Below are 16721 nucleotides of genomic sequence, written 5' to 3'. Positions count from 1 at the left end.
TCTGATGCTTTGAGTGTAGATAGTGCCCAAGCTAATGGCAATAGAGGAATACAACCGATGGGCTACTAGGTTTGAAGAATGGCTGAAAGCTTTTGCATATCAAAGTTGGAAGAGCATGAAGAATGGTTTTGATATGGGAAGAACAGATTATGAAAACATTGAAGAGAATGAAGTGGAAAGATTTGTTTCTAAACAGAAGTGTGTCGCCTTACTTCATCAATCTGTGAGGGACGACATTATTTCATTAATTGAATACAACAATGCAAAAGATCTATGGGAGAAACTGAAAGTAAAATGTGTGGGTAGTGCTGAAATTGTTAAAAACAAAAAGAATTTGTTTAGAAAAGAATTTGATTTGTTTGGATGTTTGAAGAACAAGCCGGTGCCAAAGATGATTGAAAGATTTGGACATTTGAAGATGGAACTCGCAAGACACGGAATTGTGTAAACTCAAGAAGAATTAGTTGACAAACTGTTTGACTCACTGCCTGATGAGCAAGACTGGCAGTATTTTGCTTTGATGTTGAAAAACACAGTGGAACCAACTAAACCGACGGTTGATCTGTTAATCGAAAGATTGGAGAGTCATGAGTTGGAGATCAGAAAATCGAACAAAGTCAACAATTCCTCATATCAGCAGAATGTTGAGCTGTATTACCGAGGAAGTATGATCTCGAAAACTGTGTCCCCTAAGACAGCTTTCTCAGCAGAATGTTCTAACATGTCGAATCAAAAAAGTTCAAGCAGTGGTTATCATGGAGGTTCATCGTCAACTGCTCCAAGTCAATCTGTTCCAAAGAATCTGTTTCAATGTAACATTGTTGTGGATCTCAAGAATGCTCAAAATTTCAGTGAAGAATCCGCAAAGCAGCAAATGGTATTTTTAGCATCTGTCTTAGAATCATATGAGAGCCTTGTTGCGGGCAAGATTGGAAACACTAACCTCACCAATGAGGACTATGATCAGATCGATCCAGAAGAGATGGAGTTGATAGATATCAGGTGGTGTATGGCTAGTGCGGTCAGGAGAGCTCAAAGGTTCATGGAGATTACAGGCAGACATTTTATTGGTGGACCTTCCACAAAACTTGGTTTTGATAAATCGAAAGTCACGTGTTTTAAATGCAAACAAAAGGGGCATTTTAAACGTGAATGTTGAAACGCATCGGCTGATGATACGGTGAATCCATTCAGAGAGGATTATTAAAAAAGAGCAATTTATCATCAAAACAAGTCAGAACCTCCCAGAATGAAGCAACTAGAAGATACCCCCAAAGAAAAATCAAGAGCACTTGCTGTTATGCGTGATGATGAGGGTTTTGATTGGAGTGAACTGCTACCAGAAGAAGACGCAGTGGGCTATGCATTTATGACAAAGATTGTTCCTTTCAAAGATACCAGAACACAAGAAGTGAAATACATCAACAGAAAAATGGTAGCTCAAAACATGAAGAGTAAAATTTATCATACATGGAAAGAAGCAAAAAGGGCGAATAGATGGGATGCTGATAGAGAATGTTATCTAGATCCCAAAGGAAACATAGCTATTGATCCTGATTCTGTCAGTGTTGAGACTCTTACCCAGCAAATTGTAGAAGAAGAAGAAGCCAGACAGAGAATGTGGTGGGGAGGAGGAGAAGAAAAAGAAAAGGAAAAAGAAAAAGAAAAAGAGAAAGAGTCGCAACCAAAGAAGGTTGATGATGGGATTATTGACGCAACGAAAGAATTCACCACAGAAAACCTGAAGCAAATGGCTGACAAAGTGCTTGCAGCGAAAGAGCTAGAGGTAGTTTCTGGTTCTGGAACTGAGTCTAAAAGCAAGGTCAGTCAGAATGATGCAATCAATGAGTCAGGTAAGAAAGCCAAAATTGAGAGTTACTGCAAAAATTGCATGAAAGACTGCAAAGTTTGTAGTACACTTGCTTACCTCAGCGGTAAAAAGACCGAAGAACTGACAGGGAGAGTCCGAGATGTTGAAGATCAGATCTTGAAAGGTGACAAAATGTTAAAAGCTTCAAATGAACGAATTAAAGAATTAACCGGTAAAATTGAGAATGATAAAAGTGACGTAGAAAGAATCAGGAAAGAAAATGAAAAATTGATTCATGAAAATCGTAAAATTACAGAAAACTTTGAAAAGTTAAAAAGAACGGTAAAATATTCTGATGAAAGTAATGGTAAAGCAAACAAAGAAAATGTTCAACTAACCGGAGTTCTTAGAACAAAAGAAGAACAAATCAACCAGCAATTTGATGAGATTGCTAAGTTGTAGCTTCTGTTTCAAGAAGCAAAGATTGAGAATGAATGCATCAATCTGAAATTGAACAGTTACAACTCCGCAAGTTTTGTTCTTCAACATATCGTTCCTAAACCAATAGGGAAGAACAAAGTAGGCGAAGATGTTTACTCAGATAGAACCGGGGTTGGGTATCATCAGGTTCCACCGCCAGTGTTAAATAATTTCTTAAAGAAAAAACAGGGTTGGTAAATGATGAAGAAGAAAATGAAATTAAGCTTCCAGACACAATTGATGTCACATTCACTTCATCATCCGATGAAGATAGTGTCCAGTCCGAAATTGTTAAAAGTATGGCTGAAAATGTTTTGAAATCTGAAAGTGACACTACTGAGGATGATGAATGCTTTTTGGATAAATATATTCCAAAATCAAAATCCAAAAACAACTTAAGTGAAGAACCTAATCTTGTGATGTACAAGATGGCGGGATCTGATAAGTTGTATTCGGATCATGATTTTCCGTTGGAGAATGTGAACGTTGGCAAACCAAGAAATATGTTCAAGTTGATTGAAATTGATGTATCGGAAATCGAAGGTTTGAAACATTCTGAAAGACATTTAAACTTTGAAAAAGATAAATCTTACTATAAAAAACCTGTTGTACCACCGCGGTTTTATAACAATAATCAAAACAGATGGTCGGGTGGATATCAGGGTGGTAAGAATTATCAAAAAGGAATGTTCAAAACAAAAAGTTTGTTGAGAAAAGGATTTTTGTGAAAAGTATAAGTTCAAGTTCACTGTTTGAGTAAGAATCTGAAATTTTTTCAAAAACAAATGAAGAATTCTTTGAAAAGAAGGCCTCACAGCCTCAGACTGAAGGCACAAGTCGGGTAGTTGATACTCGAACATGTTTCAAATGCAATCAAGTTGGAAATATTACACGAAAGTGTATCAACTTAAAGCCTAAGTCTGAAGTTGTTGAGAGTCAGAAAAAGAAAGTTGATACAAAAGGTAAAGCTCCAATGGTTGTTGAGAAGAAGGTTTTGAGAAATAACAACACAAAAATCAAAACTGAACCTGTAAAGAATGTGGTAACTAAAAATGACAAGTTTTACACACGGGTTGCATCACCTCAACAAACATGGAAGCCAGAAGTTGTTGACAAGAAACCAAGTTCTCCAAAATCAAAGGTTTCAGAGTCAGAAAAACAATCGTCTTCTACCACACCGGTAAAGATGAATGTTCCTTTGGATTATTATGAGAAACTTGAAAAACAAATGTCTACTTCTGAGAAGAAAGATGCTCCAAATATAGACCAATCATCTGGTCAACCTCTGAAAAATGATTTCTTTTTATACAAAGAGGTTGAGATTGGGTTCTAAAGAGAGTTTAAAAATGAACGATAAGAATTTTATGCCACTTTACACTACAAAAACTCACATCAACATCAAGCTACCTGAGTCGAAAGAGGCTTGGGTGGCATCCAAATCTAACTAAATGTGTGTGACTTGTGCAGGAGCTTCCGAGATCCATCTCGCGTTGGATTATGGATAGTGGAGCTTCTCGGCACATGACGGGGAAAAGACCCTATTGTACGATGTTAGAAGGTTTAATGGAGGATATGTGGGATTTGCAGGCAATCAAGGTGGTAGAATAATCGGTGAAGGAACTCTATCGAATGGTAATGTCACGTTTAAAAGAGTTAACTATATCGCCGAGCATAAAAACAATCTTCTGAGTATCTCTCAGATCTGTGATAGAATGTATACAACGCACTTCACAGACAAAGAATGTTTGATTTTGAAACCAGGATTTGTTGTTCCCGAAGAATGGATTATCATGAGAGCACTAAGAGTCAATGATCTGTACGTGTTGGACATGAGCGTAGCTACTACAACCACGGGTCAGGCTCACTGTTTTATGTCAAGAGCAACCGAAATAGAATCACAATTGTGGCATCGAAAGATGGGCCACATTCACCTACGAAAAATGAATCATTTGGTGCACAATGATTTAGTAACTGGTGTTCATGTAAAAGGTTTTCATCTTGAGGGGGAGTGCATTAGTTGCATCAAAGGCAAGCAAAAGAAGAAGTTACATCCTCAAAAGAAAGTCAACTCAGTCTCAAGACCGTTAGAGAGACTTCATATGGATTTGTTTGGTCCAGTGAACGTTAAAAGCTTAACTGGTGATCTCTACTGTCTTGTAGTTACTTACGCCTACTCAAGATTTTCATGGGTATCATTTCTGAAGTCGAAAGATGAGACTTTTGAAAGTTTGATGGTGTTGTTCAGAAAAATTGAAAATTTGTACCAAACTTGAATCAGAAGAATCAGGAGTGACAACGGTGCTGAGTTCAAGAACAACAAGCTGGAAGAGTATTGTGATGAGAGAGGTATATTGCAGGAATTTAGTGCTCCTTACACTCCGCAACAAAATGGAGTAGCAGAACGAAAGAACAGGAAACTAATCGAAACGGCCAGAACAATGCTTGCTGATTCAAAGCTACCAATCAACTTTTGGGCAGAAGAAGTATCAGCTGCTTGCTATACACTCAACCGGGTTCTTACAGTGAAGAAATTCAACAAAACGTGTTTCGAGCTGATCAACAACCGCAAACCGAACCTGAAGTATCTTGAACCATTTGGGTCTCCCTGCACGGTTATAGAACCTCGTGGTAAATTTGGTCCAAAGAGCATAGAAGGAATTTTCGTGGGATATGCAAGTCCAATGAAACGAGCCTTTATTCCAAGCTATAGGAAGGTTATCGAAGCATATAATGTTGAGTGTCAAGGTTATAATATGTTACCTCATTATTTTGGTGACGGATGGCGTTATGATTATGATACTCTGTGGAAGTCATTTGACGAGGAGGAAGATTCCGATTTCTTTGACGAATTGGATATTCTGAGAGAGTATGAGTCATCACAAGAAAGGTTTCCAGCAGAACCAATTAGACGACCACAACAAACTTCAAATGATGATGAAGCAGGTCCAAGTAATGCTGGAGAACATGATGATATTCAACAATCTGCAGAACATGAACAAGCTCCTGATAATCCGACGACAATCAACGATAATCAAGAATCTGATGATAGACCAATATTCGATCGTGGTGATTCAGATTCTGAGGGGGAGCAAATCCAGATTTCAAGTCAAACAAATCCAGTCGGTGAACACGATGCAAATCAAAATGTAACAAATTTGGAGGGTGAGGTAGATGTTCCAAGCGAGGTTATACCGAGAACTCTTTCATACCATCCAGAGGAGTTGATTATTGGAGAATTACAATCAGGCGTTCGCACTGGAAGACAAATTGACCAAGGGCTTACTTGTTTTTACTCTACAGTTGCTCCTTTACAAACTAAGTTTTCACTAAGCTGTTTTATTTCGCAGATTGAACCGCGAACATACAAAGAGACGCTAACTGAAGATTCTTGGGTCAATGCTATGCAAGAAGAGTTAAGTCAATTCGAGAAGTTGGGAGTGTGGAAGTTGGTAGACTTGCTTGATGGTCACAGGAAGATTAACACAAAATGGGTGTTAAAGTGCAAGAGAGACGACCGAGGGGTTATTATTCGTAACAAAGCTCGACTCGTAGTCCAGGGTTTCAGTCAGCAGGAGGGTATAGATTTCACCGAAGTGTATGCTCCTGTTGCTAGGCTTGAAGAGATTAGAATCTTCTTAGCATTTGCATCGTGGAAGGGATTTTAAGTCTTTCAGCTAGATGTTAAATTGGCTTTTCTCTATGGGATGGTAAAAGAGGAGGTATATGTCGGACAGCCACCGGGCTTCACCGACCCAATCCACAAAGACAAGGTTTATTTACTGGATAAAGCACTGTATGGTTTACACCAGGCCCCGAGAGCCTGGTACGAGACATTGTCTCAACACCTTCTTGCCAACAGCTACATCCGTGGAAAAGTGGATGCCACTCTCTTCACCAAAGAAGTCAACGGTCATCTTCTGATTGTTCAGATATACGTGGACGACATCATATTTGGGTCAACAAATGAAGATTTGTGCAAAGAGTTTGAAAAAGTTATGAAGAAAAAAATTTGAAATGTCATCGATGGGTGAGATGAAATTCTTTTTGGGTCTTCAGGTTGAACAACTACCCAAAGGAATTTTCATACATCAGACGAAGTACGTTCATGATATCTTAGAGAAATTTGGGATGTCAGGATCTACTCCAGCCTCCACCCCATTAGCAACGAACCATGGAATAAACCCTGATCTCACCGGAGAGAAGGTAGATGAAACAATGTATCATTCCATGATCGGTTCGCTAATGTATTTGACAGCTTCAAGACCCGATATCATGTATCCTACCTGCCTCGTAGCAAGATTTCAATCTAACCCGAGAGCTTCGCATATGGTGATTGTGAAACGGATATTATGCTACCTGAAAGGAACTCCATCACTGGGGTTGTGGTATCCAAAAGAAGGTGACTTCATGCTCGAAGGTTATTCCGATTCCGACTTCGGATGCTGCAAAGTTAACGCTAAATCAACAACTTCGAGTTGTCAGTTTTTTGGACCACGATTGGTCACCTGGCAATGTAGGAAGCAGACCTCTGTAGCTTTGTCCACATGTGAAGCTGTATATGTATCTGCTAGCAGTTGTTGTTCTCAGATCTTGTGGATCCAGCAACAGATGCGCGACTATGGTTTGCAATTTCTTACTACCCCTATCTTTGTTGATAATGAGGCAGCGATAAACATTACAAAAAATCATGTTCATCACGCAAAAACGAAACACATTGAGATTCGTCATCACTTCATCTGAGATTGTTTCGAGAAGAAGTTGATACGAATTGAGAAAATCCACACTGACGAGCAAAAAGCTAATTTACATACCAAATCGTTTGATAAAACTCGTTTTAAATATCTTTTAAAATTGAACGGTATGAAGCTTTTATCGGTGTCGGAGGAAATTCTTGGCGTTGATGAAGGTACCACTGTAGATGATGTTGAAAAGCAATCTGCATTGGTTTGTCGATTTTTTACTTGTTTTGGTATTTAGGGGGAGTTAGAGTATATTTTTAGAAAATACAAAAACAGTAAAAAATTCAAAAATACGACAACATGAGATATTTCTAAAATCCAAAAACAATAAAAAAATTGAAAAAGAGCTTGTGTAAAAAGGGAAAATGATAGTACATCGGCTAGACAGTTATAGTATGCTAAAGAATTGTAATGTTTAAAATGAGTTAAACAGTCTCGCTGATGATGTGCCGATAGGTTTTTACACACTTAGTAGGTTTGTTCGGGATATAAACCTAAAATCATCACTTGCTTATTTCGTGGGGAACATCTCTCGGATATATTGGTAACCCCTGAAATCTTGTTTGAAAGACGCTATTTCTGACATACTAGGTCTTTGTACGTGATGATATCTGGGGTATTATACCAGGACTTCTGATTTTGCGAAAGCAATAGCCTAGTCCTCGTATAATATTCTGCACAGCTTTGTTCTTAAAAAGCTCACCCTCAGCATAAAAAATGATGAAACATTGCAAAATGCTAATCATGTGCTGTTGAAATAAAAGATTCCCAAAGGGAACCCACCAAAAGACGTGCCATCATCTCTCTGTGTGAACGGAAGTTCCAGCCTGAGCTCTCATGGTCTCGCATTCACCCTATTACAGATATCATTAGTGTGCACTCACCTGTAAGACTGAATATAGTGGTCTGGATACTAGAGTACATTCTGAGACGGTACACGCGTATAGGTTGAGATCTTAAAACACTAAATTCGTATCCTGAACAGATTGAAATTTGTGTGAAAACTTAAAATGGATCAGTATATCGACAATCTAAGTGAATTGTTTAATTCTGAGTATGTAATTAAAGCTTAACGGTACTCGTAGCTTGTCTAATAGTTGATATGATTCCCTAACACGCTCACCAAAAATATGTTTGTAAATAGTTTACATTTACTGCATTTCATTTCTGTTTTTTTTTTTTCGTTCAAAAAGCTCAAAAAGATTTCATTGCTTTCTAGTTTAGAAACTTTATTCAAAATCCAAAAAGATTTTACATTTCTGCTTTATTTTCATCGACAATCAAAGTGGAAAGCTGATATTCAGATTCGCAGTTTGAAGCAAATGCAGGAAGTTTCTAAACTGGAAGATGAGTTAGGAGCTTACTATGTTAAACCTGAAAGTTGAAAAGTCAAAACAAGTTCAATAAGTTGAAACTTGTAAATTTCAGAAAATGTTTGAAAAAGTTAAAAAAAAAATCAGTTTTGTTTTGTCTGAAATCAACCACGGTCATTAAGTTGGACTTGGTAGATTAATTGAGTATTCAGGGTCATTAACTTGGACCTGAAGACTTAAGTGGATTTCTTAAAACTGATAAAAACATCAGATGAAATTAAAAGATTATCATATTTTAATGTTAAATTTTTGAGAAACAGGTAGAAGCAGGAAGCAAAATCCCCATGGCTATGATTGTACAAAGTTTGAGCCAGAATTCAAGTCCCAGCATATCGAAACGGGGAGTCTACATTCTGGATCAACATTCAAAGGGGAGTTTCAAGATAGAGATTGAAGGAAGCTTACAGTGTCAGACATTTCAGGTAGAGAGGAAGATAGATCAAGACTAAAAGACTGAAGATTTGTTGCTAAAGACTTCGTCAACATCCAAGGGGGAGTCTGTTGGTGCACTAATGTCTGTTAACTTCGTCTTTATAGAGTCTTGTGTCTAGATAGGATAAACCAGTGCTCAGCAGGATAGAAATCAGGTTTTGCATGTCAAAGGGGTATTTCGCACGAAATAGCAATGCTATTTCGTACGAAATAATGTTTAGCTATTTCGCACGAAATAGTCATGCTATTTCGCACGAAATAGTCATGCTATTTCGTACGAAATGGGTATTTCGCTTGAGCATGTTCGTGCGAAATACTTGGCCTATAAATACCTGAGCTGCTGGTTCATTTGTAACAGTCCGATTTCAGAGCCGAGGTGCTGCCGGTTTGTAAAACGATCTGTAAAAGCTTTGAAATCGTTAATAAGAAGATAATTAGGGAGAATCAAGCTATATCAAGTCAGAATCACCGATTCTGCCTTTGATTTTGACTCAAAACTCTTCTGATTGACTCATTCGGGTCACACGATGATCCAATATTTCTAACTCACCGTCAGAGGTTTAAGATGTAGTTGGAGCCTCCACGACCACAGTACCCATTACGTCCACCACAACCTAATCCACTTACATTAAAGTCTAGTGTAGAGACTAGAGACGAGGAGGACGAGTAGGCAATAGCAATATCAGTCGCTTGTGATTTTGGGTTAGTTTGTAATTTTTCCCTTTCTTTTGTTTTAATTTGAAACTAATGGTCTATACTAAATTTGATACTAACATATTCTGGGAAATTGTAAAGGTTAATCGGTTGGGCTATTTTACATATGGTATGGATATCACGATATGTGTGTTTGATATTGCTATAATTTGGTTGAATGGTTCGTGTTTTGTGTTCAAAACTTTGCTCGGAATATTTTGTTACTTTGGATGGCATGGAAAGAGACGTATGAAGATTCAACCAAGAGACAAATTAGAGGAGAATGTTCCATTTTTGTTTTATTTTTGTTTTATTCTTTTTCTTCTTTTTGTGTCGTGCCAGGTTTGTGTCATAAATAGTTTCTCGCTCCATTGATCACAATGAAGGAATTAAGTGTGGGGAGGGGAAACTAGTCTCGTTTGAGTCTAGTATGTGTCATTTCATTAAATTAGTCTTAAAAAACTAAAAATCCATAAAAGTTGAAAATTTTGAAAATGTTCTAGAAAGATTTTTGCAGAAAAAAATGGAAGATGATAGGTATAATCAGTTTGTTGGTTTTTCCATAGTTATATATATATAAGATAACGAAACGGTTGAGCAGTGTCTAACTTAGGATATGTGGATAGACCCAGTCGATTGAGAAGTTCCTTAGAATCAATATAATATACTTAAATATTAGGAGTATTGTGGGTTCTCGCCTTAGGAGCTGTAGCAAACCTGTAACTATGGAAAGTATAAGGGGTACCGTTATATATAAAAAAGCCTAGAGCATTCACATCCATTCCATCATATTTTCACCCTAAATTACACTAAAAAACAGTACATTTTCTCTCTCTTTTTCAATTAAATAATATTTTTTATACCTTTATCATTACCTTTTCTCTCTCCTCCACTCACAACCACTTTCAAAATATATTAAAAAATTATAGGGGGTGAACAGTGTCCCCCCAAATATACAGATGAACAGTAACATTTTCTCTCCTCCACTCACAACCACTTTTTATACTCTTTATATTATAAAAACTACACACATAATTTGATGGCATGGATGTGAATGCTCTTATAAGTATTCCGGTTAAACGACACACCTGTTTCTTTTTATGAAAACAAATCAGAAACTAGGTGGCGACCAGAAAAAAATATTCCATTCATCCATTTATCTGAGCTAGTTGTGTATTAACAAAGTCTGTGGTATTGCCACTAGGATGCTGACTCGGGTGGTACATACCTTCTAGGTGGAGTTAGTAAAAAATGATGAATATGTAAAGCAATCGTAACTCGAGTGGGGTATGTCCGCTAAGCTGATCATAAGCAAAAGCATGTCCAAGCTCATATCATCATCCATTATCCATCATAAATTTAGTTGGAACTTCATAAAAGTTTTTTTTATATAAATGGTAGATATTATCTTTTAAACTCATAAACTTGAAGCTAGATTAGGTAGCGTTGTGGCGTTTTGAGTGTGTGGGACCGGTAGATAAATAATTCACTTGAACTTAATGGATCGTGAATAAGGGCTTGGAAACCGGTGGTTCGGTTTAGGTGGAACATACACCCGCAATCTTGGTTAACGTGTGTTTTTATTTGTTTATAAGATAACTGCATATATGGAAAGCCAATGTTTCTGATTGTGATTCCATTGCAGATATTTTTTCCGGGGCGAAAAAAGATAAGTGTTGGGTTGTGATGTGTTTGTAGAAAGACATTGTATTTTGTATAGTTTCATGTGATTTTTTAGTGTTTATATGCATTAATTCATATCATGTGTTCGGTTTTTCTGATTTAACGTGGTCTAAACAAGGTGAAGAGAATATCCAACCAGGAAAAGGGGCTAGAAGGTACCGGGAAGGCTGATAAAAACAAAGTGCTGGAAACCAACCCTCAACGCTCCACGTGACGGGGAGGTGGAGGTTGGTTGCTTGGAGCGACCAGCTAAAAGTCTGTCAAAGTCAATTTTGTTCTCCTCGCGCCGCGCGATGGAGATAATATGTATGATCGTGTGGCGTGACAACGTAAGGCGGTGAATCTATTTTAAAACGTGTTAGCTCGCATGGAAACCCTATCTTTTGTTGTTTAGCTGTCCAGAACTATTCCAGAGCAAGTATTAGAAGTTTTTCTCAACATTATTCCATATTCCATCCCGTTTCTTCATGTTTCATCATAACAAATCAATTCCTGAAGCTGTGACAACAAGTATGCGCGGCTAAACGCTTGGTAATTTCAGTCCGGATGAACGATTATTTGTTTTTGAACGATTAAACCTTGTTAATGATTATTGAACTAGTTTCTTGACTACTTATGTTGATTTTTGGTAAACGTTTACTGTATTGGAATTATTTATCTTTTATCAGGCGTATTGGCAATTTCTTGCATTGTTAGCGGGTTGGTAAATTGGTGGGGAATTGGTATAGTGTAACGGATTGTTAGGTCTAATGGTTTACTTAAAACGGTCTCTAATAATTAATCAGATTCATTGATTCAAAGACCATCTCTTATCAGTACACATGTTTTTGTGTGTTGAAACGGGTAATCGAGATTCCGGGCGGCGGTTATTTCTTCTCGTTCTGATAACATTTTTCGTGACAAATTGTGTTTTTTCTCAACTAAACAAACAAACCCCCAATTAGGTTAATAGTAGTTAATTTGTTAAAAGCTAAACTTTGACCACAAATTCCCTACGAATACAACCTTACTTGCCTATACTTCGTAGGAATTTAAGTTAAATATAAATAATTTTGATTAGCCCATAACAGCTACGTCACTACAGCGGGCTTTCGGTAAGTGTACTTGTAGTTCGATACGATAACAACACACAGTATTACAACCGAAAGAGATATGCTTATTGGGAAATTGACATGTGTTTGTCATAAATTGAAAACCATAAAAACAAGTTCAAGTACCACTACCAATGTTGTTCAACCGATACCGGTTCAATTGGTCATGGTATCTTTAGTGTACTGACATCATTATCACTTACGACACAAAAAATACTATATTATGAATACAATTTTATTTTCATTTACTTTTATAGCGACACGTCAAGTAAACTAAACAAACGAATATCCATCACCTATTAAAAAAATATTTAATTTAAAATCAAAAGGAAAGATTCGATTTAATTGGTTGAATACCAGAGGGCCCACAACCCATTCCCCTTCACTGAGGTTACATTAAAGAAGATTTGGTAGTGCGAAATAATAGCTTGATTCCATTTTAAATAAATTTTAATCTTATGTCATGGTTGTATTCTAACTCAATAATTCTTACAAGTGAAACAGATGGACATAAGAAAATATAGATTATAGATTATTACTAATGAACTATCCCTGTCATGTATCTACAATTCGGACAAGTGCCAACAGTCGTTATCTCCACACCAAAACTAGCTCAAGATATTTTCAAGACAAACAATGTAGTGATTGAAAATAGACCCACCGCTATATATAGCATCCAAGATGATCTTTTTATAAAGCTCTAGAAATTGCATGGCCTCCTTACAAGAGTTACCAGACACAGATGATAGATGTCATGGTTGTATTCCAATTTTAATGGTTCTATCACGTGAATTTGTTGGGCATATGTAAAACAAATTAGAAAAGATTATTAAGTGAACTATTGAGGTTCACATTAAAATAACGTTAAATAACTGAATACAAGTTGGGTTGCATGTTGCTTTTGCCCAAGGTTTCGTGTAGAGCTGGCATAACGGGTCAAACACGAAACATGATAACTTCATATAGGTTCGTATTGTGTTATCGTGCTCGTGTCATAATTATCAACCCTAGTTTCTTGAATTAAAAGAAGTTTTTCCGTAATGCACATTGCAAATATTTTAAGTTCATATCACATCACATCAAAATATCAAACTTTTGCCTGTAGTATTTGAAAAATGAATTAAAGAAGATGGCTAATATGATATTTTAACCTCGTATGGCGCATCGAAGAAGACTATGTGGTGTCAAATAATTGCTTGCTTTAATTTTAAATAAATTTTATATTGTCACGTTAATTATCGTGCATATGAAAAGCAAATTACCGATAATTGTTAAATGAGGTCCACATTCTGCCCCTCATAATTGAAATTTGGGATAAAAACAAAAACAATATCTATATTTTTACCATTGTGCTTGCACTACTATGCGGGCCTTTTGCCCCATCCTTTTCTGCTATAAATCCGCCCCTGAGTGTTGAAGCGATAAACCAAAAGTGATGGAACCTCTTATCATTTTCACCCTCATCGCATGTTCACTAGTTTTCTTATTCACGGCCTATTGGGCACTCTTAAATTTCAAGACAACAAAAAACTTGCCACCAGGACCACCAAAACTTCCCATAATTGGAAACATACACCAACTCAAAGGTGGAGTACCACATCGAGTGCTTAGAAGCTTGGCCAGAAAATATGGCCCCATCATGTATCTACAGCTCGGACAAGTGCCAACAGTCGTTATCTCCACACCAAAACTAGCTCAAGAGATTTTCAAGACAAACGATGTCGTCTTTTCTGACAGACCCACTACCATAGCATCCCAAATATTGTTTTATAAAGCTCAAGACATTGCATGGGCTCCTTACGGGAGTTACTGGAGACAGATGAGAAAGATTTGTACGTTGGAGCTTCTTAGCGCCAAGAGAGTCCGATCGTATAGCTTTATCCGGGACGAAGAAATCATGCATATGCGTAAATCTCTCAAATCATCAGCAGGAAGACCTTTGGTATTAAGGGATGTTCTGGTACAGCTGGTGAATGATGTGATTTGCAGGGCTACGGTTGGAGATATCTGCAAAGACCGATCCACACTTATAGATGTACTATTTGATATTATGAGAGCTGTGACTTCGTTCAATATGGCATCAAATTACCCTAGACTGCAATTCCTTAATGTTATTTCGGGGAAGCAAGCTAAGTGGTTGAAGAGGCAGAAACAACTTGATATTATCTTGGAAGACATCTTGGAGGACCACAAAAATAATAGACGACGAGGTGACAATGACCAAGAAGATCTAGTTGATGTTCTACTAAGGATTAAAGAGAAGGGTGATCTGGATCAGCCCATCACAAACGATAACATCAAAGGCGTCATTCTGGTAACTGTGATTGAGTATTCCTATAACACAAAAAAGCATATCATTCACGTAATATTTTTAAACAGTGGCGAAGCTTGAGATTTCCGACCAAGGGTCGAAAACGTATATACCCAAAAATTTCTATAAAACCGGGGGTCAAAAACGTATATACCCAAAAACTTTTATACGAAAACTACATACACTCCACTTCTAAGCAAAAAGTTCAGGGGTCGGCCGCCCCCTCCCGCCCCCACTATGCTGCGCCATTGTTTATAAACTGTTTTGAACTTATAGACGCGTGTAAAATTGTTACATTTTTTGTTATACTTTTTTGAGTGAAAAGGACAATTGTAAAAGCAGAAAAGTAAATTAAAAAGGAATATATGATTTTTCCATTATAAATTCAGGAAAAAAAATATTTGTCAAACTTATGAATACATTTACATATGAACGGCTACACTAAAAAGTGTAGATATGAATTTATTAAAATCATTTTTTTTTTATCACGTGATGATGAAATAAATGATTTGTAAATTCAAGTTAGTGTACATACCTCTAATAATTTGTCAAACTTATGAATGAAAACATTTACATATGAACGGCTACACTGAAAAGTGTAGATATGAATTTATTAAAATCATTTTTTTTTCACGTGATGATGAAATAAATGATTTGTAAATTCAAGTTAGTGTACATACCTCTAATATAGGTATGTTGAAACTAAAATATTGCAGGACATGCTAATAGGTGGAACCAGTACCTCTTCAATGACACTTGAATGGGCGATGGTCGAACTAATGAGGAAGCCGGAGATCCTGAGGAAAGCGCAAACGGAAGTAAGAGCAACAGCGAAGGGAAATACTATTGCAGACACTGACATTCAAAATATGCTTTACTTGAAGATGATTATAAAGGAAACATTTAGGCTACACGGTCCTCCAATTTTGGTTCCTAGAGTAAGCAGAAAGGATTGTATGGTTGACAGATATAACATTCCAGTGAACACCAGGATACTTATAAATGCATGGGCATGCGGAACGGATCCCGACAGTTGGGAGAATCCTGATAGCTTTGTGCCGGAGAGATTTGAAAACAGTTCGATCAGTTACATGGGTTCTGACTTTGAGCTCCTTCCATTTGGAGGTGGCAGGAGAATATGCCCTGGTATTGCTTTCGGAGTTGGTATAATTGAAAACGCACTTGCTAATTTGCTGTTTCATTTCGACTGGGAGCTTCCAAATGGATTGAAACCCCATGAGATTGATATGACAGAAGCTATGGTGCTTTCCAATTTACCTAAAATTCCCTTGCAGGTTGTCCCTATCCCTTTGTCGCAACAAAAATAAAATAGAAAGGCATATATGCGTGTACGAGGTGTGGCCTACAGTTTAGCATCCTACTGCAATATTTATTAGTGTCTGTATTAAGTTAAAACATGTAACCATTTCTACACTAAACATTGTGGACCTATCTTCTATCGATAACTAATAAATAAAAATAATTTGAGGATACTTATCATCATAGATTTCAAGGTATCCTTCTTTAATTTATTTTGTTGAAACTTTTGATATATTAGAAGAAGGATATAGTCTCGTTTAAATACAAAACAGCAAAGAAGGAAACTAAATAATCAAGGTAGAAAATAGGGAGAGTAATATGGATGTAACTATGGTGGAGATAACACCATATAGTTTCGAAATCCATTACTCAATCTCAATATGGAACGTGTAAGTTAACAATGCTCCGCTTGTCAAGAAGGAAACGAAGTTGTGAAGCTCCAAGGCCCTATGTGAGAAGATCCGCAAGTTGAAGCTTCGAGTCGATCGGCATAGGACAAATTTCTTTTCGCTCTCTAACGAAGCAGCAGTCCATTTCAACGTTTTTAGTGCGTTCGTGAAAAACAGGATTATTGGAAATATGTTGAGCAGCTTGGTTGTCGCAGAAAAGAGTAGTGGATCCAAGTTGGGGAAACCCAATTCTTTCAAAAGTCATCGCATCTATAGATGATTTCACTAATAGTGGTAGCCATGGCCTGGTATTCGGCCTCAGCGGAAGAGCGTGAAACGACCTATTGCTTTTTGGTTTTCCACGAGATAGGAGCACCATCAAGAAGTAATATGTAACCTG

General features: G+C 37.1%; 1 protein-coding gene across 1 annotated transcript; it reads left to right on the top strand.

Annotated features, from left to right (window-relative positions):
* Window positions 1–13670: 13670 nt before the first annotated feature.
* On the top strand, window positions 13671–16112 carry LOC110928784 (costunolide synthase). The gene is made up of 2 exons (XM_022171808.2): window positions 13671–14615; window positions 15329–16112. Exons 1-2 carry the CDS (start codon window positions 13737–13739, stop codon window positions 15938–15940), a joined length of 1491 nt encoding a protein of 496 aa, XP_022027500.1. The 5' UTR covers window positions 13671–13736; the 3' UTR covers window positions 15941–16112.
* The last annotated feature ends 609 nt before the right edge of the window (window positions 16113–16721 follow it).

Source organism: Helianthus annuus, chromosome 3 (assembly GCF_002127325.2).
Source record: "Helianthus annuus cultivar XRQ/B chromosome 3, HanXRQr2.0-SUNRISE, whole genome shotgun sequence".
In the NCBI taxonomy this organism is placed as follows: domain Eukaryota; kingdom Viridiplantae; phylum Streptophyta; class Magnoliopsida; order Asterales; family Asteraceae; genus Helianthus; species Helianthus annuus.
This window is presented reverse-complemented; position numbering and strand designations above follow the sequence as displayed.